Raw genomic sequence first — 23,605 nt, forward strand, 5'->3', positions numbered from 1 at the left:
CATTGATACATTCTACATTTGGGATAATTTCCCTTTCTTTAAGAGTGCCATTTTCTTCTAAATATTATTTAGGTCTTATTATTTTTCCTATTACTATTAAATATTTGTATTATTTTGACAGTCATTTGATGACTGGAGGGGGGCACGTTCAATGACGTCGTCTTGTTTGTTACGCGCAGCCATATTTGGATACACCGAGGAAATTAGTGATGCTCAATATGCAAATCAAGCCATAATGACTAGGCTACACCATAGAGGCGAAACAATGTCTCGTGCTTAAATAAAATCGTAATTTTCTTGGAGGGATCTTGATCTACGAGTTGATTTCTTAAGCAAGCAGATATTCTGGATGTTAATGTCGCTGGAGGAATAAATGGGAGCACGTGAGAAATGATCGCCTGTAATAATAATCAGCTGCTCGATGAGTCTTTGTGTTTGCTCTACAGAAGCTCGTTTTCTTTGAGAATTTCAAAGCACCTCAAAGTTGTTGTTTTTTCTTTCTTTCTTCAGCAGGTGAGTTTTTTTTTTATTAGCTGTTTAATATATATAGGCTACAATATTTTTTTTAAGTCAATTCAAATTAAAGAGAATTTTTGTTTGGATTATTATTTATTTTTTAGGAGAACAGCTGAGTTTTGTGCATTTTAGATGCTGACGTTCATTGCAACCAAATTATTTGTTTGTAGATTTATAAATTAAGACTTTTAGGACTCAACTGGTTTAAACGCACAAGATAACTATAGCCTAAATAACAAAAATCCCAAACTTACATTTTATTTTTAAAGCTATTGATTCGAATGGACATGATCCAGCAGCTTCAGGCGTCATATGTTTCCATCTGATGTCTTGAGTTCATGCGGATTGTTATGTTCAGTTCGCATATACAGTACGTCTCAGTTTGTCACGGGAAGACGAGAGAAAATCGCAAACATCTCCTATTTGGCCCATATTTTCCTAAAACAAAGAAACACTGCAAAATTATGTCATTATTGACCTTTTTTTTAGTACGTTCATGGAGATAAAGGGGAAGGAAATAGCAGGATAACACACACTCTCTCTCTCCCACACACACACACACACACAGAGAGAGAGAGAGTCGCAGCCTACACACACTCACAGTGGCTTTGTTCATATTAAAACCAACAATTACAGATAAAATGTCCTCTTTAAAACGTAGACTGTGATTATATCTTATTTCCAATGAATATCTTTGTAGTCTTTTATAAACTCGAATAAATCTCATTGATCATAGTGGTAATAATTGCGGATGTGAAATCTCAGAGTGCTTTTATTTATTTAAAATAGTCTACAGTAGCCTATATTTTTAAATGTATTTATTACTAGTTCTTGCATTTTACTGTAGGTTATTATAGCCTACATTATCCCAGACTTGAGCTTAGGCTATGTGTTTCGACAGTTCTGTCAGTTCTCCGTGAACGCGTGTGTTATTGCACTACAGTGACACCTGGCGACAGTCCGACAGCAGCTCCTCATCGGGGGATTCATCAACCAGAATCATATTGCGTCTATATGATCGTTCCTATAGTCTACAATGATGCAGTTCTTTCATTTAGCGCAGTTTTCAGACAGGTAGAAGCTTATTTTTCACCGTAAATTAAAGTGCAGCTGAATAGGCCTATCTGAAGCTTCGGTTCTTTAGACATAAACTGAAGATGTTGCACCAGCTGAACAACAAATTATCTATCTATCTATCTATCTATCTATCTATCTATCTATCTATCTATCTATCTATCTATCTATCTATCTATCTATCTATCTATCTATCTATCTATCTATCTATCTATCTATCTATCTATCTATCTAATGCTGTTTAACGCTTTAAATCTAATTTATGGTATACTGCATATTTATGTAGCTATGTAGGCTATCTATCTGATATTCTCAAAATAAAGATTATAGAAGCCATTATTGACTGTAAATTTGAGCATGTTTTACTGCGTGTTTAAGGAATTGTAGTTTGGTTTGTTGTTTTTCAATTGTAATGGAATAAATACATTCAAAGTCACGAACGTATATCCGTTTAATTAATACTGATAGCTTCATAAAAATAATATCCTCGTCCTGTCGATATGGTTTTCAACATTTCAGCTCACGCGTAGGCTACAGTGTGATAACTAATTTCGTCGACTTTAATTTCACGGAAGATTTGGGTGTATTCTGCTCTTATAAACTGAGATGTCGATATAGTCTATTTCTAAACGCGACTGAAATGTGGAACATTATGAGGAAAGAATATGATTCCGCTGTTGTTATATAATGCAAACAAACACGATATTTTACTGCTTCAAATGCAAAAAACATATTTTCACGTGACAAGTCGCAAATGTATTTAGAATCAAACATTCTTGAAAGAATTCTAATAGATTTAAGCGTAACTTCTGCCCTGCTTTTTTCTTATTTTCTGCTCTTATATGAATTGCTTATCACGACACGATTAAATCGTTAAAAGTGTTGGATGTCATTTCCAGCCTTACAACTAAAGATGATCATCAGTCTAGTCTAAGACGTGAGCATAAATGACTTTGCAAAATGATTTTAAGGTAGCCTATATTTTGCTATGAATAAAGGCATGAATTTCTCCATCAAACAACCCCTAAAAGATCACATACCAGCTTACCTTACACTCATTTCAACCATGCGAGCCTGTAATTTCCAAAGTGTGTTTTCTGTAAATATTTCATAAGCAGTTTACTGTAGACTTATGTTTTAAATATGAAGTTGAAGATCTCAGTTTAGGCTGTGGAATGAGAATGAACTCACAGTGGTCTGAGGATTTGAGCCACGATGGTTTAAATCACAGTTTATGGCTTTTAGTTCTTTGTCAAGTCAACTTCTTCAGTTGCTGTTGATTACACCAATCCTTCATTGTAACTATTTTTTTATTATTATTATTATTTCAATGAACTAGATTTTTTAAGGCAACCAGATGACACTTTTTAAGTTAAACCAACAATATAAAAAAATATTTGAGTAATAAATTATGACATATTTTTACATTGCTTTAACTCAACAAAATAAGTTAAGCACATTTTTTTTAAGTTATACAAGATTCAACTATTTTTAAATGAACTTAAACATCCAAGTTGATTGTACTTAATTTAAGGCAGTAACTTTTTTTACAGTTAGAAATGTGTCTGTAAAATGTCATACAGCAGTGTTTTATGTAATGAGTAATGCATCAGTTTTTAAGATTTTTAAATGTACACAGCCAAAAAATATACAAATTCTGGGTGGTCTTTCATCAAAACTCTAGTTTTGCATCATAATCTGCAAAAACATTAGACAAATGGTCTGTACTGATCAAAACAACCTGATGAATTAAAGAAACAAGCAAGCAAAAAAATAATAATAATTGAAATAGTTTATATGGCTTTATTTTTGGAGCTCACACAGCTTTACCTCTCTGTTCAACATCGGCAAAGCTTGAAATCACATTCTGACTCATGTGGTCAACAGGTAGCAACAAATGCTCTGCATTTTTATGAAAATATAAGCAAAATGTATTGTGCATCTCTTCCACCGGGGACAGGCAATACATGGCCCAGAGAACTTGAACGTTGTTAACACGGCTCTGAAATATTAACAACATTTACAAGAGAATTTGTGTGTTTGGAACACTTCCCGATCCCGTTCCTCAGCCCTGGGCCCGTGTAGTCTTAAAATGGTGCGTGATGGCTTTCTCGATCACTCCGACAATCGCGAATAAACCTGCAAATCCTGGCAGGTCCGTTTACCCAAAAGCCTCATCGTTCTCTATTTACATAAATACGTTGAACCTGCAACACAACAACGTCTGTGATAACATACATTTGCAAGTTAGTGTGCATTGACGTGAGCGTGAAGGCCCCGAAAATTACTTGTACAAGCCCTGAGACACGTCAATGCCTCCTTTAATAGTTTAATTATGCATAATATATTACTGAAACTAAAAAGTAGCTTTACCAAACAAGAGTACCAGACTTCTCTTTTTAATCCTGTATGCTTGTATACATACATACACACGTATGTAAAATTACATGTATAGATTTTTTATTTATTTTTTTGTCGTTTTCCCCACACGTGGCACAAGCGATGCATGTCCCTTGCCCCCAACCCCAAATCACAAACACGCCCTCCCTCCCCCCGTTTATCTTATATATATATCAATTTTAATACTTGATGTAGCACTCACACTCCGCAGAAACAAATATAATAATACTAAAGCGAACTCTCCGGACGGAGAAGCGGGATCACGAGGCCCAGCCCTCGGACAGACGCATGCGCTTGACGGAGGGGCTCTGCCGCTCGTCCTGAGAGGGTCTCAGCAGTCCCAGGGGCGAGTGGAAGTCGGAGCGGTGTTCCTCGCGGTCGCTGCCCTCGTACGAGCTGCCGCAGCTGCTCAGGCTGTCCACCGGGGAGCGTCCCGAGTCCTGACGCAGGTGACCCTGCTGCTGGGGCAGGGGAGGGGGCAGGGGCTGGGCGTAGCCCCCCGGGGTGCCTCCCGCGCGGTCCCGGGGAGGAGACACGGGTTCCGACTTGATGTGCAGGCTCTGATTGGACGGCAGCGAGAGGGTGGAGCTCTGACATAACTGTGTGCTGCCGCAGTTCCTGTGGGGACAGAGAGACACGCCGAGGGAATAAAAAATAGATGTAGTCACAATACAGGTTTTGACCGTTTGAGGATATAAATGAATTTTCCAAACATTTTAGAGATTAATGCAGACTGTCACTTTTCGAGGCTGATGTTTTAATGCGTCAAAAATCGAGTCTAAAAATCTGAGATTACATTTTTATGACATATAGTATATTTTATTATACTATATTAATTCATTTATTTATTATATTAAATATAGAATCCCAGATTCCCAGTGAAATTTAAGTGAAAAAAAAAACATTTCTGATATTATATTTTAGTGTTATATTTTGGTATTTTAATTTAAAAATTTGAATTCCAAAAATTAAAAAATACAGATTCCTAGGAAAACGGTTAGGTACAAAATTTAAACTGAAAACGTAAAAAGTTGATATTATTTTAAATATTATATTAAATATAAATATTATATTAAATATCAAATTCCAGATTCCCAGCAAAATAATTTAGGTTAAAAAAACATGAATTTAAAAATGTATTATATTATAATTCCAATAAAATTCAGATTCCTAGGAAAACAATTGAAGTAAAAGTATATTAGTATACAATTTAAAGTATTTTAAATCATATCATACTACATTATATTATTAGTTTGACATTTTTAATTACATTTAAAATCGCAGATCACCAGCAAAACAATTTCAATGAAAAGTTAAAACGAAAAAAATACCATGAATTCGACAATGTATATTATTATATTATATTATATTATATTATATTATATTATGTTATATTATGTTATATTATATTATATTATATTCACATTTGTAACTTAAAATGTTGAATTTTAAATAAGAATAAAATTGAATTTTTTTGGATCCCACTGTATTTCTAGCCCTTATAACACTGCACATGCCCACAGTGATGTGTCTGTGGTTATAGTGAGTGTTACAGTGTGTTTTGGGTGCACAAGTCAGGGGTGAAGATGCTCACCCTAGATGTCCTAGACCAGAATGCTGCATGTTTTGCTGCCAGCCGGTCATGGAACCCAGATGAAGAGAAGTCGAGCTGTTAAAACCAGTCAGAGAGGACAGGTCTGCACTGCTGAGAGAATATTCTAGAAGGGAAGAGAAAGATCTCTGTTCAACACACCGTGAATAGACTGTACTGAATCTCCTGCTTACTGCAACAGGAAGACGCTGAAAGAATATTGAGTCAATGGCGCCACCTGGTGGTGAACCTCTTCAAACATTTGAAACAATTTGTATATACAGTATACTATCGTTTTTCATTTTATTTTAAAGAAATTCATTTTATTCATCAAGGATGACTTACATTGATCAAAAGTGACATTTATAGAGTTACAAAAGATTTCTATTTCAAAAAAAGGCTAACAAAAGTTAATAATAATATTTCATAATATTACTTGATTAGAATTCAAATAAACGCACATTTGGTGATCACAAGAGACTTTTTTTCAAAAATATTTAAAAATCGTATTGAACTTTTTAATAGTAGTGTATAATACAGTATATATATATATATATATATATATATATATATATATATAATATGATAAATTAAATAATACATAATAAAATATAGTATATTAATATATAATAATATAGTAATGTAATGTCATCAACATATTATATTATATTATATAAAACAATTAATATAATATATTCTAAAATAATATATAATAATGTTTCGCAATAACAATAATATAATGCTGTTTATATTATATTATGTGAGCAGCACTCACCTGTACCGTATGAGGTAGAGAGGGCTGATGGGTAACCGCCCATCCCCTGTCCTGGTAGAGTGGGCGTGGCTACAGACACCACTGGTGTGCTCAGCGATTGGGCGGACTGAGAGTTGTTTATTCTCTGGTTCTGTGGGAAAGAAATATGATATTTAAAACAACAGCATCAGAATTCAATTGCGCAGGACAAACAGTAAATGTGCTCATCATCATATCTGCTCTGTCTAACTGCTTAATAGATATATTGATATTTCTAGATACATGATATGACCAATAACAGGTAATCACCCTGCAATCATCTCACATCCAGCCATCACTGCCGGAGTTTCCCTGTTGCTATGGGAACAGCTAAAGCAGTCCCCTTGGCAACAGAGGAATGAGACTGGTTTGTTTCAGTGTGCATTTGACAAAACTTTGTCTGTGCTCTGTTTGACGGTTAAGCGTGTGCAATGATGCTTACCAGCAACATGTCAACATCCTCCGACTGGTGAGCAGTTAAAAGAACACAGTTCCAATTAGTTCTAGTGAAACTGAAGGAACAGATATATTTGATGGTCTGAACTGGTTTTATATGGGCAATGCCGGAATCCTCATTGCAACTGAACTTATAGGCCAGTGATCATATTTTTGTATGCGTGTGGTGATGTGAACTCACGATGGAGGGCATGGTGTTCTTGGATCCGGGGGGGATCAGGACGCGCAGGTCCGGCTTGCGGTTGCTCATGTTCATGCTCATGGACGGAGGAGACTTGGCCTGCATGTTCTTACTCATGTTCCCCGGAGAGACCAGCAGACCAGGGGAGTTGCGGTGGTTTCCATACCCGTTTCCTATGGGACAGTGAAAGAGGATGAGTCAGTCTAACAACAATGACCACACAGCACACTTTCACAATACTGGAATACAGCAACTGCAAAACATGACGTCACAAACACAATATAGAAGTATCAAAACAATGATGGAGATGCCCTGGATTTCTTCTTCATCAATTATAGACCCTTTCACAAGATGTAAACAGCACTGGTCCAGAAGCACTTCCTGTTTCAGTTTGTAACTGTTTTCTTTATTTCACATGTAAAGAAAACATCTTAAAGATGTTTGTTTTAACTTTTTGATTCAGTTTTATATGTTCTGTTGGTTGTATTTTATCCCAGCTTTTATGTAGTGTTAAAAAACTGAAACAGGAAGTGCTTCTGGACCAGTGTTGTTTACATCTTGTGAAATGGTCTATACTATAGAAAAAATAAATACAAGTTAAACAAAGCTTTAAAATGTCAAGGAAGTATGACTGTGTGTCCCCACATTTGCATCGTTTATCATTTAATCACATTTCAAAGCACATTTTGTCTAAATACTTTATAATCAATTTATTTTATAATAACATTAAAACAATACTTATACTACTACTAATTGTTATTATAACAGTTACAACCTTTTTCTGCATTGTTTACTAATTTTCTGGATTATTTTATAATAATAATAATCTTTTACATAAATAATTATACAATATAAATGTAAAACTTAATTTTAATTTTATTTTTGAAGGTGCCGCTTTTGTGATGTTTATGGAAGCTTTATTAAAACATAAAAATGTATCTCACAATTCTGACTTGGATATTATAACTCACAATTGTCCGAAAAAAAAAGTCACAAATATCTTTAACATTTTTTTTTATTCCATGGCAGAAACAATATCTTTAAATGATCTAAGAGAGTTGAGAGAGATCATTCAGGAGAGAGTTGTTGTCAACGCTGGCCCGCGACTTTTAATAATAAACTCGCTTTGCTACTGAAACGCTGCTTCGCTGTTTTAAGTAGCCTATATTTTAAGTAATTTAACTCACAGCTTCACTGTTAGTAGAGAGAGAGACAGACACAAGTAATTCCAACGCATTCTCATCCTAGGGCGTCATATAGTGACGCTTTTGAAATTTTGTCTAAATCCAACACACATGGCACCCTTTAGCGTGATTTAGCTTTGTTTGGTTTAGCGTAGTCTGGGTTTCCCCATGCTGCCTTCCCGCAGCGCGATTTTATTCACGCTGAAAGGCAGTCTGGATACCATGGCCAGATTTTCGCCTCATTTAGGGAATCAATCACACAACGGGGAGGGTGTGATTGGTGTGAAGACGATGACGACAAACACCGAAGCAGTTTGTTTATATCTTCAACATGGCAGCAGACTTTTGATGCAGCCTTAGATATTGTTCTAAGTAGAGCCAGACCGATATATCGGCAGGCCGATATTATCGGCTGATATTAGGCATTTTCTAAAATATCGGTATCGGCAGTTATAATGGCCGATAAATAAATATTTCAAAAATAAAATAAAAACGGACGAAACACGCTTCAACCATGTCATGAGTGTTAGAGTTGTATAGTTTGTCCACCAGAGGGCACTCTACACCGTGCCTGTTGGCAACACTTGTGTATAACGCGCCACACATCCTGCAACCTGCTGATCCAGCCAGAATCGGGCAGAGAGAACCAGTTATGCATTATCATGTGCGTTTCTGAAATAAAAAAAAAATAATAATAATATCGGCCGATATATCGGAATATCGGATTTTAAAAACAAAAAAAAATATTTGTATCGGTATCGCCTTCAAAATCCTTTATCAGTCGGGCTCTAGTTTTAAGTATTTTAGAATGCAAGTTTATTCTGAAAAAAGAGCAGCTTTTGGCGTTAAAATTCGAGACCCCATTCGTTATTGTTTTCTCGCCATTAATCGCCCTAATGGAGGACCAGTACAGGAGGCGGTCAACCTTGGAATATCTGCCGCTCAGCTGTGTCCCGAGAAAGAAAATGCGATAAAGAATTGTCAATACCAGCTTCTTTACGGCAGTCCCGAGGCCTGGATGAGCGCGAAGTGGCAAGAGTTGTATAGTAACCAGCTAGGCATCGTCGTTGACGAAGTCCATTTAACTTATAAATGGTGAGTGGTATTTATTAAAATCATAATGTCATTATGCCTGTAGACTACCTACTGTGGTTGTCACAGTGCCACTAAGTTGTGTTGCTTTTCAATATCAATACACAGCTACCGCTTTAGTAGCATAACTTTCAGCTGTGCACACGTACCCAATTGTTGTTGTTGACACTTTAGTCAAATTAAAGGTGGAATACCTAAGATTTTTGCATTCAAATATCCCAAAATCACAAGGCTAGTGTTATATATTTAGTTATGATGATAACTCACAATATTCCAAATGTTTCAAACAATGTTTAAATCGGGAGAAAATTGAGATTTTAACCAAGGAAACAGGGCGTATGAGCAGGGGTGAGCTGGGAGTCAATCGCGTCATATCCGCTTACCTCGGTTTCCGCTCGTACTACGTGTAGTCCTGGACAAATGCGGTAGTTGTAGTTGTGCGTTAGCGTCTATTAAGCAACAAACGTAAGCTTGTTTCGCGCATTTGTTATGGAATGGAGCACAATTGTTCTTTTCAATTATTCTCGGAATGTGAACTGTTGGCTGTAAAAGGGGGTCACACACCGGACGAGAAGCGCCGCGCCACGTTTAGGACAACTCCACAGTAACGTTATCGAACACCGGACGCGCACTTTCTAATCAGTGTATGGCCAGCAATATTGTTATGTTTAATGACATGAAATGAAGATAATGTCTGTTCTATGTTATGATTGTACTGTACAATTAAATACAATCGTTGCTGAGTTTGCATTCTGAAAACTTTACCTCAGATCATCCGTTCACTGAATGAATTGAGAATCTCACCTGAAAAATCTAATAATAACAAGTCAGGATCCATTAGCAACGATTTGAGACAAAAATAATTAAAATTTTATATAAAACTATGTAAATGGCGCTCTGTGGCGCAGCAGGATTTTGAACACGGTCCTGAGGCATTGTTGCTGGACGCCGCGGACAGACGCCGAATGGCGCTGCCGGTATGTGTAACGTTACACTTATAGATAATAATGTTTTCGAATTTTAAAGATGTGGCGCGACGCGGCGCTGCAGCTTCTCGTCCGGTGTGCGACCCCCTTAACGTTCATTTTGTGAAACTGTAGCTGTGGTTGAATACTTACACGACATGAAAAGATGTGTCAAATGTACATTAAATTGATTTTTTATTTTTATAAAGTTACCAAGGAGGACCAGCAACGTCAACTCCTTGCAAGAGACCTGCCCCTTCAAACCCTCTCCACCATAGCTTTGGCCAGTGACTCGTACAGTAACTCATTTACTTTTAAACCTGACTTTTCTTGCGCGTTTTTTTCAGTAAACAATTTCTAATGCAAATAACAACGTCAACATCTATGTTAAACTGTACTTAAGACTTGTGTTTTTCTAATTGAAACGATTGGCTATGAGCTACGTACGTACAGGCGCATTTGATAGACATTCTTAGCACCCAATAAACGGCGCGGGCATTCGTAAACCACGCCTCAAATACGGGAAAATGAACATGTGGTTCCCAGACCCAAATCTCAAGGAGAATTGGGTCTGGTGTTAGCCAGGCTACCATATGCGTTGGATGTAGACGAAATGTCAAAAGCGTCAGTATATGACACCTTGGGATGAGAACGGGCTGGTAATTCACACGCACATCTCTCTCCCTCTCTCTCTCTCGATAGGCTAATTCAATCAAATAAATGTAACCTTAATGCACTACTTTATCTCTGTGTCTGATTCAAAGTGAGCAGAACACTATATCTAACATCATTTAAACACTTCCGATCAAATTTAGCACTAAAATATCAGTGACAGCTTCAACGCTTCTCGTCTGGTGATTCTTTGCTAGCTGTGGATTATCCTTTCTATTTCCAAGTCACTTTTCTCTACTTGGAAAAAAAAGATTTAAAAAATCTTTGAAAATAGTCTTTAAAAAAACTTATGAGCAACTTGTTTGAAGAGGTCAGAAAAAATTGGCAGCTGAACCTTAAAATAAATTGGTGAATCTGACGGCTGTCACAGTTTTTGATAAATCGGTCTAAAAAAAAAAAAAAGTCTTTTCATGGATATTTTATGTTTCCACATGCTCTCTAAGAAGTCAGCTACGATATTAGTTCTGTGGTCTTTTTGAAGATGCTGTCACTAAATTGTTGCCATCTGTCACAATAACGCCACAGAACTATGGGAAAAGTGGAATATATCGAAGAAAAAAAATGGAAAACGTCAAAAGTGGAGCAGCCATCTTTCCAAAAGTGTACTTTTTTGACATTTTCTCCTTTGTTTTGTTATTTTCTCTTAAAGACCTACATTTGCAGGAACATTTGGAGGTGTTCACCACCTTCAAAAGTCAATTTAGACTTTCCATGTTGTCAACATTTGCATTTCATCATGCTCCCGTTTTGAGTCTTCTGCACCAAAGCAGTGATGGTGTTGACAGCCAGTGAGTTTAAACCCGCTAACCGTGACAATGTGCAAAGTCCGTTTTCTTTGAGCTTCACTTCACTCTTTCACGCATGCATTGGCTCGAACGTTAGCGGCTTGTAATCTTTTTCATGAATGAACAGACTTTGAAACTACAAACGGTACATCATTTAGGCTTTTTTAGACCTTTTGTGGTGGAATCACAGCCTCAAATCTTGACATTCTATGAATATAACACGTTATGTTTCCAAACGGAGGTGTTGACGGGGTTTTTTTTTAATGAAACGGTTCTTTAAATATACTATTTAAGGCGCTTCGCCCGCAACATCCTACAGCGGTGCGCTGGGTAAATATCCGGGGAGGCACTAGCCAAGCACAAGGAAGCTTTGAATCAAACCGAGTGGCTCCGTCCGTCTAGTGAGACGGCAAACATACACGTATGGTAAATATACTGTACATCACTCTTACCAGCACTGGTGCCCACTCCGCTGCCGAGGTCTGGACCCATGAGGCCACCTGAGGATAGGACAGAGAGGACATTAAACGAGACTGACACTCCAAACACTCCTGACTGCCGCCTCCTCCAGACGGACCGTTACACATTCCAGCGTTCATTAAGATACATGCATGAAATGAAAAAACCTCCCGTCTGAAAGTCTATGCGAACCCACAAACCCCTGTTCGGCCCTATAGAGAAGATGTCACCGTCCAAGAAAAACCTTTGAAAAGTCTGCGCAGTTTCAGACGTCGCGCTCCGTGCCAAGACTCATATTTAGTTTTGCTCCTGTAATACGAAGCAACTGGTTCCAGTAGAGCCAAGGATAATGACAGGACAGACTCTGCGGTCTGAAGGACTCTGACCAGAGCACAAAATAGATCTTTTAGACAATAATAACAAGCCCACAGAAGGATTACACTTCCCACACGTATGCCACCACAGACTGTCTTTTTCTACCACTTTGTTCATTTTTCTTCCCATTACTTCCTCTGTCTTTCTATATACATTCTAAACGCACATATCTGGATGTTTCTTTTGGTACTGTGGACCTTTAGAAATTAAACTCAGATTTCATATTTATATTTCATCGAAAGCATATTATAGTTATACTTCTGTTTCATTACAACATTAAATGATTGGAAATATATATAAGTACTGGTAAATAATATTTGTGCTACCAGGCACACATTATATATATAAAAAGTGTCATAAAATATATTATTTAAAAAATATTTATATTGATTTTTATACAAATATATATGGAAAGTGTGTGTGTGTATATATATATATATATGAAGAGTTCAGATGCAAAAGCCTCTAAGTGCCATTTGAAATTTTCTTCTAGAATGATAATTTTTATCAAGCTTGTATATTTAAGTTCAGTGATTTCACTTAAATGGCAATGATAATTACCTATTAATTGTTATTTAAGTGAAATTACTGAACTTAAATATACAAGTTTGATAAAAATCATCATTAAAGAAGAAAATTTCAAATGGCATTTAGAGGCTTTTGCATCTGAACTCTTCATATATATATATATAAAATTCACAATACATTTTTTTATTTTATTGTATAAAAGTTTTATTGTATACATATAAATGTTTCAAATCATTTAACTAACTTAATAAATTATATTTTTAATTATTATTTAATAGTTTTATAGTTTACTCATTTTAAGTTAAAAATAAAATATATTATTTGAAAATATATATTTAAAACTACATAAATATACAATATATAATATGCATATATATTAGCGCTGTCAAATTGATTAATCGCATCTATTTTAATCACATGCATATATACAGCATGTGTGTGTATAAATATACACACACACACACACACACACACACGTGTATACAGTATATATATATATATATATATATATATAGGGCTGTCAAACGATTTATCGCAATTAATATACTGTATATTTAAGAAAAAAATATTATTTATGTATAAAATATTTATATTTATAATATAAATTATGTATAAATCTATATACAGTATATACATGAAAATATTTCTTGTATAAGTATGTGTGTGTATATATATAAAATAATTATACATAGTGCACCCACATATTTTATGTAAACACAAACTTTTATTTTGGATGTGATTAATCGCGATTAATCGTTTGATATCCCTAATACATACATATATATATATATATATATATATATATATATATATATATATGTATGTATATTATATATAAATATTTTATATATTAATAATATTTTTTCTTAAATATACATGCATGTGTGTGTACTTAATGTGTGTATATATATATATATATATATATATATATATATATAGATATATATAGATATATATATATGTATGTATATACACACATTAAGTATATATACATATAGTATATGAAGAGTTCAGATGCAAAAGCCTCTAAGTGCCATTTGAAATTTTGTTCTAGAATGATCATTTTTATCAAGCTTGTATATTTAAGTTCAGTAATTTCACTTAAATGACAATTAATAGGTAATCTTCATTGCCACTTAAGTGAAATTACTGAACTTTAATATACAAGCTTGATAAAAATTATCATTTTAGAAGAAAATTTCAAATGGCACTTAGAGGCTTTTGCATCTGAACTCTTCATATATTGAATGAATTCAATATATGAAACATGAATTAAAATCCCCTCTGGCGATTAACACATTTGACAGCACTAATATGTATTAGAAATATATATAAATATAACCAATAAAATATATTTTTCTCATTTCAAAAATGTTTCATTACATTTGAATAAAAAAAGAATAATAATTTGGTTAAAAATTATGATTTTTCACATTTTCAGATTAATAGTCTGGGTCTGGTAAAACAAATCATCATCTTTTATGTAAAGATCTAAATATATATCTCAGATCTAAAATCAGTATGTTTTCTTAATAATCAATCCTTGCGACATTTGAAGAAACACCCATACACATGTGCTCCGAGTACGGATAATGTGTTTTGATAAATCCTAAACTGACCGAGCTTCCTCTCGATGAAACCTAGGCCACAAACGCAAACTTTTCAAAAGGCAGAACGGGAGTTAAAAGGAAAATATGGTCATCTTTATTTGTCCCTTGAAAAACGGGAGTTCCTTTATATAAGCAGCCAAAACTCCCATAGAGACATACACTTTTTGGGGAGGGGGGGGGGGGGGGGCTCTGGGACAACCTCAGGAGTTCTGCTGAGTACACAGTGTTTATATTAACGGCCCGGCCCGGCACAGCTGAGTATGGCTGAAAGAAATATTTGAGCGTATGTAATGATCTGTGTGCTGTGTTTGAATACATGCGAGGTGTGTTTTCATAGCCTCAGTGGAGCTGTTGGTGGTCCTCAGCAGAGCTGCTTTCTAATGATGTGTAAATGAACATTATTTGAAACTGTAGTCCGGTCCGGAGTCCCCGGAAAAGCGGAGAGCCCGGTCGCGGGGTCAGTACCTGTGTTGCCTGCACTCGGGGGCCGGTGGGTCACTCCAGGGGACATGCTGTTCCTCTGAAGGGAGGGGTGGGCCAGCGGCAGCAGGTTGGGGTTCAGGGACGCTCCTGGGTGGCTGTAGATCAGGCTGTTGTGGTTGCTCACCGGGATTGAGACGGGCATGTCGTAATTAGACTGGGGGATGGCCTATAAATCCAAATGCATGGAAATCATTCAATCTTGTAAAATGTTTACATTCACAAAGATCAAAAATTAGATTTTTTTTTTTTTTTTTTTTTTGGTTGGTGGGACATCTGAAACATTTACTGCACTTACACACAGTCTCTGCCTGCTGATCATCAGGTCAATGTCCTCGTTGATTTTGCGATATTTGTCCTCAGATTCTGGACTGTGGCCTGAATCTTCAGCATCAATATCAGGACTGTCACAGCCGTTTAGACCCTTCTTCCTCAGAGTCTGAAACAAATACACAAAAACAGTCAACGTGTGAAGATATAAGCATTAAGCATACTGTCCACTAGCACAGAAAATGACTATATATATATATATATATATATACAGTGTTGGGTGTAACTAATTACTAAGTAATTAATTATTGTAATTTAATTACTTTTCCCTTGAAAATGTAAAGTAAGGGATTACTCTTCATTTATCTGTAATTTAATTACAGTTACTTCTGATGTAATTGAGGTAAATACTGTGTATAGATCAATCCGATCTCACAGCAATTCATATGCATTTTACAAGGTGTCTAAATCGTACGACCGCACTCGTACAAATTCGTATGAATTAGTCGTCTTGTAAAATATGTATAAAAAAAGTGTGAAATGTCATGAGATCAAACATAAAACAATAGTGGGTTCAACATCAAAATGTATTGTCTGATGTTAAAAAGTATGTTTTTATAATGTAACCTTCTCCTTGGTCAGTTTAAAGATAATTCATGCAATTTTATAGTATTTATTTGAAAGAATTAAAACAGATTCATGTCTATCCTTAAATTATTCAGCTGGTTGAGATTGATATGGGATTTTGAAAGTAATTAGTAATTAAAAGTAATTAAATACTTTTTAGAGAGAGTAATTAGTACAGTAATCTAATTACACTGTTGAAGAGGTAATTAGTAACTTGTAATTAATTACTTTTTTAGAGTAACTTACCCAACACTGTATATATATATATATATATATATATATATATATATATATTATGACAATACAAAAATGCAATAATATGCTTTGTGGACAATATGTATTGCGTATAGTTCACCCAAAATATAAATTACAGTGTGAGAAAAAAAATTCAGGTTTTAGTGTCAGTACATTACTGCTATATAATGTTGAATATAATTTATAATAATGCAATGGGGGAATATTTGCTAGTCCTGATAATGCCAAATGTCTTATGTTACCAGTAAAAAGTGGCCTACGTTGTTTTAAATATACTGTATATAGTCAGTTATAGAGTGCAAGCATATTCATCGAAAATAATTCTGTATTTTTTTAGCTTCAGAATCATGAATATTTGTATTCTGGTGTCACCATTGTCCTTAGCATTGGGTTACCAGCACCAAGACCAAGTTTATCCATTTACACACACAACGTAATACCAAATTTAATCAGTAGTAAATTTTTTGTTAACCGTGACGTGGGTATCGTTCCACTCCTAATATATATATATATATATATATATATATATATATAAACGTAACCATTCCACATGTATTCAATCCCCAATTTCACTTTATGAATATGGGGCATTTTCCTGTTTGACCACACGAGGGCTACATTTGAAAACAAATCCCGCTTTTCCAGCCTTTGATTCATCTGAAGAGCCTGATCCTTTCATCTGAAGCCTCTGAGAGTAGTTTGATCAAACTTAAAATGCAACTTTACAGTAATCACTTTGCTGTCATTAGCGGTGCTCGTTACGCAAAACAACTCTATCATTATTACCCATGCCAGAAGCTAGAATGTTTGATTTTTGTTTAAATGTTTTCCATGTCAGAATAAGACGCCCTCAGAGTGTTTCGTCTGTGTTTTTGTGAGTTAAATTCCGGGTAAAAACTGATCTAAAGTGACACAGAGCGGCTTGGCTTACTGTATCTTTCTGCTGGGTCGCAGAAACAATTCCACTCATTCAAGACATCTCCACCTGTCAGGGCCTTTGCACCTGTCCAACAAATCTCCTCGGCTCAAGGGGAGGGGGAGGGTCCGGAGCCGCAGCCAATCACGGCCTCAAACCCCGGGGATGGCCGTAGAAGGCTATTTTTTGCCCCAGTACCACCCAGCAGCAGCATCCCAGAAACCCTACACCAGCCGTCTGTGGGTCGCTGACACCTCCAGCGCACAAGTCCGACCCAGCTCAGTGCTTTTAGCAGCACGGCTGGATCCCAAAGCCTGACATCAGCAGACTAAACATTCAGACCGGCACGAAGCGCTCCAGACCAACAGGGGGAGGGTCGTGTTCAGCCGAGCATTCCTGTTTAGTTCATTACACACCAAAGACAGGACAACGACGACGAGAGCGGGACAGAACTTTAATGTCTCGCTTTTTTTTATCGATTAAATGGCGAACAAGTGAAGATGTTTGCTTAAAATAGTTGTTCACCCAACAAAAGAAAATGTACACACATTAAATATAAATATTACAGTTCAGTTTTAGTTTTTATTTAGTAATTCGGCAAGTTTTTTTAGTGGATAAACACACGTATCAGTTAATTGCCAAGTCTAATTTCATTTAATCTAAGCTTTTCATCTAATATTTATATTTTATATTATTTCAGCTTTCAGTTAAAGTCCCCTTGTAACGTCAACATGTGGTGTTTTTAACATGATTTAAGACAAACCATGTGCAAATTCATAAAACAACACCATTGCTGAGTATTTTGTCCATTAAACTGCGTCTCAAAAACATAGTTTGAAATCGCTGGTGTTTCTGACGTCACAAACTACCTGTAACGTGCGATCGTCAACGAGGGGATCTCTGAGCTGACGTGAGTAAGTGGAGGTGGGGCTAATTTGCATATTCATAAAACTACGTATACTAAATGAGGCAAGGGTGTAGAGTTACATTCAAGCTATTTTAAAGCACGAAGATTTTTTGTTTCAAAGAAAAGACATTTAAATATGTCATTTTGGTAATCAAAGGTGAGTTTAAGGGCTAAAATGATTGACTACAGGGGGACTTTAATGATAATAAGCTGGTGTTTTTTGTTGTTTTTTGTCAAAATATCTTGTTTTGTGTTCTGCAGAAGCTCAATATGAACTCAAATTTGTCTTCAATTTCTCCCAAGACCATATTTTCTGGCATATACCATCCAGATTCATTTTATATCTCTATATTTTTAGTGTATGCCAGCCATTTATGCATAATTTAACTTTAACAGAGAAACATCTGAGACAAAGTTACCCAAACATGGCTTAAGTGAGCATCTAAACCCATATACTTTTGCATTTTGTTGCGTTACGAAATGTCCCAAGTGAGATTCATAACAGAATTAAAGCAGCATTTCATTGCCATAAAAAGCTCTAATTTATATCCATTTTAATTTTCCAAGGACTTATAATTTGATTGATTCTAAGATCCGAAATTAGTCTGTTTGTCAATGTAAATGCCATTTTGTTGCATAAAACCTCTCCTGAAAAGATTGATGTCCCCTGCCTTTATCAATGTTTGTTGATTCATTTGCTTCAAGTAAATAAAAAATGAATTGAGCTATGCCTAAAGTTGAAGTGCGCTGTCATGAGGGCCGAGAGGAGAAGAAAGGAGAGACGCAGCCATCAGTGCCTCCTTCTGCTCCTAGTCCTCTCAACTCTATGGAGACTTGCTCCTAATTAAACCAGCGCCGCATCCCTCTCCCACACGGCATCCACAGCCCCAGTCCGTCCGCACGTAGACACGGCGTCCTATATAGCGTGCGATCCGGTAACCTTCAGCGGAGAAATGATGTTGTACGTGCACTAGCAGGTGGTAACGTGTGGAGACAGCTGACCGATGCTGTTTGTTGGCCAGCAGCTGACGAACCGACTGAGTGTGTCACGTCACCTTCAAACCTCTTCTGAGGTCCACATGGGTGGTCTCCCCTCACCTCAAACCAGGCTCATTACAATCCACAGTGTCAGGAGACTCGTTAAACAAGGGCAAAGTCTGAGAAACGGGAGTCAAACGGCACACATACCAACCCAGAGGACAATTACTCATGGGTTGCTCAATCATTGCTCAGGAGACTTTTTGGAGTTCTCATTCACATTTCCTCTCAGCTTTGCTGCTGATGTTTCTCCTCGAAGGCACGAGAAATAAAATGTGACAATTGTTGAGTTCTTAATTATGTTATTTACATTGTCTCAGATGTTTCTCAGATGTTGTAAGTTTCAGAACTGAAAACATCCTTGTTAGATAAAAAGCTTTTATTGACACCAGGCTCAGCAAATGACTTTTTTTTCAAATTGGACGGCATGAAAACGATGTCAAATGAGGTCAAAGAGGATAAAACACCAAGAAGATCAATGCCTACTTCAACAAGGCCGGTTTAGCCCCACCAACCGATTTGCGCATTGCACGCATAGCTAAATAACATAGATTCCTACCTCGTGATGACAAACCGGATCGAGCTACCAAGTAATACAGAATATTGTGCAGTGCCTGGTTGTGGAAGAAGACAGTCGCTGCATAAACTTCCTCTGGATTCCAATAGGCAGACTGATCTCATGAAGTAGCGCAATTCGTATTTCCATTTTTGGCGTGCTATCAAGACGCATAATCGCTTTTCAGCGTGTTTATGAACGCCGTTGACTTAACGTTATATAAATATATGACTTACCTCAACCCCATCCCTAAACTTAACTGTCACTGGGGTTAATGGCATTTATGACTGGAGATTTGACTGCGTGTTCAGACAAGCGGAATGACGCGAACGTTAATGGCGTAGACATACGCGGATACACGCGGATAGCTCAAAATGCGTAGAGATAACACGCCACTTGACTCGAAAGTGGCGTGTATGTTTACACAAAAGTCATGATGTCATGTTGCAATAGGACTGCATAGATAAACTTTATTTTTAATGAAGTTCCAGCTGATGAGGTAAAACATCCTCCGTCTGTTCGCTTTATTTCACAGAGGATTGTTTTGTAAACAAAACTGGATTTGCAGACCGATTAAGAGTAAAGAACGGTGCTGTGCCATCTATGTATGGGCGAATCATTCCGGTTGCCATTTTACAACATTGGACGTTTTCAGAACAATTTCCCCCACGTGCATCGACGGGTGAGTTGAAACTCATTATATTATGCAAAACTGTTATCCACTCACAGCAGTGGGCGTTTACTTCCAAGTCTTCAGTGCGAGACGCCCATAAAAACCGAGCGTTTTTCAGCTAGGCTCAAAACTAGGGTAGAAAATAGCCTATTACTTATTCATTTTGATGTTTTTGAAAGCAAAAACCAAGCAAACGTCATAAGTTGACCTCAGACAACAATATAATAAAATTTAAAAAGCCAGTTCATGACCCCTTTAAATATAAAAAAATGAAACAACTTAAGAGTGTTTTGTTAAGAGGTTGTGCTTTCATAACTCAGGAGACTAAGGATTTCTCAATTATGTTTCATTTAAGCATTAACTTCATCTCAGATGTATCTCCTCAAATGCCTAAAGATAAATAAAAAATAAACAAATTCACATTTATATTTATTCATTTAGCAGCGACTTTAATCTAACACAGTATATGTACTTTGTTATTAACATTGTCTCAGATGTTTCTTATACATTTGTATAGGATATATTCAAATGTAATGTATATTTGTAAAATATAATGTATATAAAATATATATCTAAAATATACTTTTTTTTTTTACAAAATAAATGATTCTTGGCAAAGTCAGAGTGTATAACTCGTAGGTTATTGTTTCTTAGTTTAGTGTCTCATTTAAGAATCAGATATTTCTCCTAAAATGTCATTTTACACTGTAAAACAAAGTTACTGCCTTACATAAACTTGGATGTTTAAAAATTTCAAATGAAATTACATTGACTTTTAAAAACGTATAACTTATTAAAAAACTTATTTTGATGAGTTAAAGCAATGTAAAAAAAAATGTTGACATAACTTATTGATCATATATAATTTTTTATTGTGTAGAGAAAGTTTTCATAAGTTTTTTTTTTTTTTTTTTAGAATTAATGTTCTCACTTGTCCGGTCTCATTATAAGTATCAGATGTTTCTTTAGGAGTATAAAGAGTATAAAACTAAACGAGAGAAGAGAAGTAGGAAAATCTCTAGCCACGTTGCTGTCTAGGAGAGACAATCGAAAAACATTGAAGAGACATCGTGTGTGTCTCGTCTTCCCTTTAAGGAACACGCACACACACCAAGGTGGCACTGCATTTTGCCTGTCTCCATAAACACAGACCACATCCAAGACGCCCAGAAAAAAGCAATCAAACTGAGAGCATGTGACCACAAAAAGGCAGCGTGGTTCAAGGAAACGTCGTCGTATTGTCTCGTGTGACAGTAGGGATATTCGACTAAGAACTTATTCCACCTCTTCAGATGTGCATGTGAGTGTGTCATGTATGCCTGTGTGGAAAGTTGTTGATTTACGCAGTGACTCACTAACTGGCAGCACAACACTTCGCACAGACAAGTGCAGCAGCAGTTATTGTAACACAAAAGCATGTTCAAGCGAAAGGAAATGTCGAAAGGCACAGCAAGTATCCAACTAAGACTGGATTTGTGTTGCTGAAACACTGGTAGATCAAGCTTGGTTTATTAAAAGCAGATGGATCTGTGTGGAAAAACGAAAGCCGTACTGATTCTGACCGTAAAAGAGGCGGAATCCTATTAGAGACGTACGGGTGAGCCAGTAGGGACGCCCCTGTTCCTGCGGCAGGTCGCACAGCCAATGCGTGGCACTGTCTGGCCCTCCTCCAGGGCTCTTTCCACCAGCTGCTCTGACCACAGCAGCTGGGCAACGTTTGGAAAATGCCACACTGGGGACTTCTGGGTAATTTACCTCCTTTGATGCTCTCACTACCCTATAATAACGAATCAAAGGCCCTCTCTTTTACTGCCACGAGTTGAGCGCCGTGTGTTTGGTATTAAACGCACTTGAGAGGATAATTACGACAGTGACCGGCCCAATTGATATCCAATCCAACCGCAAGGAAGCGGAAGAGTGTCCCGAAACCGAGTTGGGCTCGAGAAAAAAAAGGGAACGTCCTATGCTCCCTTGTGTTCTTGGGTGGCTTCGGAAACGACACCTCCCTATTTCTCATGCTTCGCAGCTGACGCGAGGCAAGAATTCCTCGCCAGGATCATTCCTGGGATAACCGGGCCAAAGCAGGCCCACATTTATGAATTTTAAAGAATTCCCTCTTCGGCTTTTCTGTAAATGATCGCATTCAAGCATGTCACCACTTTAATGTACATTCCTTGTCATGTGACCACTCAGCAAGTTTTTTTTTCCATTGCCTCATCTATAGAGGACAGTATGGTTATTCATGTTAAATTAGCCCGTTAGAACACAAAGCCCTATACTGTAGCCCAATAATGGGCTCTTGTGGGCCCCAATCATTCAGTCACCAGACTGAACTGTATTTGACATGTAGCATGCCACGATGACGGCCCGACTCGATTTACCACGCCGGCATCTACAATCGGTTGCAACTCCAGAATGAAATAAAGCACAAACCCTTACCATCAGTTAACAGCTTTTGTCTTTTCAAACTCCTTATCACGGGCAGCAAATCTGGAAATAGGCTTCAAAAACATTATTGTTGCCGGCTAACAATTAGCACTCTCAGAAAGAATAGAGTCCTGGTCAAAGCGAACTGTTTTGTGCTGCGCTGGCTCGCTGTTGGGTCTTGGAAAACCTGACTCACGCAACAAGGTTCAGATTAATCGTGGAATGTAAAACCGCCCTCTGATGTCGTTCAATCGAGGGTGAAAAAAACAGGGCAGTAAATACTGCGTTTCAAACTCTAAGCATGAGCGGATCAGAACAATGACCCGAATGTGGGCTGAGTTCACCGCACGCTCGAATTTCAAACCGTGTTTTCAAGTTTACACAGCTGAACAGATGGCAGATATGAGCCGACAGAAAGCGTCTGGGAAGTCTAGAGGAGTAAGTCACGTAATCAAATGAACTCTTCGTTTCCTCTCTTAAAAGTGTGAAAATGCCAGCCTAACAAGTTTGATGTTAAGCTTCAGTGAAGTACGCAGCTCTCCGTGGTCAGTTTTTCTCGAGTGGGGGGAAAAAACAAGCGTGGCTGTCCTCTCTCTCCCCGGCACTCCACTCCTATTCTTCTCCATTTTCCTTGGCACGACTGCCGGGCCGGAGCTATTTTTAGCTGTGCTGCTTTCTATTTTTAGGAAACTACCGGTTTTCAGGCATTTAATGGGGAAGGACCATGTAAAAACACAAAGGGTTGGAATGGGGAGGAGGTCTGGCTCACAAGTTG

The 23,605-nt window shown here is 36.9% G+C and overlaps 1 protein-coding gene and 1 long non-coding RNA gene across 5 annotated transcripts in view; one reads left to right on the forward strand and one right to left on the reverse strand.

The window, feature by feature from the left end:
• Positions 1–23,605, forward strand: part of LOC148969464 (uncharacterized) — a 91,010-nt gene that overhangs the window by 28,188 nt on the left and 39,217 nt on the right. The window lies entirely within an intron of this gene.
• The window catches only part of mef2ca (myocyte enhancer factor 2ca), a 53,878-nt gene continuing 33,635 nt past the window's right edge, over positions 3,363–23,605 (reverse strand). For 2 of the 4 annotated variants that reach the window (XM_039676737.2, XM_039676736.2), the window contains 8 exons: positions 15,460–15,600; positions 15,147–15,330; positions 12,162–12,209; positions 7,012–7,184; positions 6,817–6,840; positions 6,357–6,486; positions 5,585–5,708; positions 3,363–4,608 (listed from right to left, as the gene is read on the reverse strand). In XM_039676737.2, the coding sequence (XP_039532671.2) occupies positions 4,251–4,608; positions 5,585–5,708; positions 6,357–6,486; positions 6,817–6,840; positions 7,012–7,184; positions 12,162–12,209; positions 15,147–15,330; positions 15,460–15,600 (1,182 nt within the window). In that variant the 3' untranslated portion in view covers positions 3,363–4,250. Of the gene's footprint in view, positions 4,609–5,584; positions 5,709–6,356; positions 6,487–6,816; positions 6,841–7,011; positions 7,185–12,161; positions 12,210–15,146; positions 15,331–15,459; positions 15,601–22,842; positions 22,995–23,605 lie in introns of those variants that run through there. The other 2 variants (XM_089126183.1, XM_039676738.2) reach the window with 2 other exon arrangements.

Source organism: Pimephales promelas, chromosome 23, assembly GCF_988280905.1.
Source record: "Pimephales promelas chromosome 23, fPimPro1.hap1.1, whole genome shotgun sequence".
Taxonomy (NCBI): Eukaryota; Metazoa; Chordata; class Actinopteri; order Cypriniformes; family Leuciscidae; genus Pimephales; species Pimephales promelas.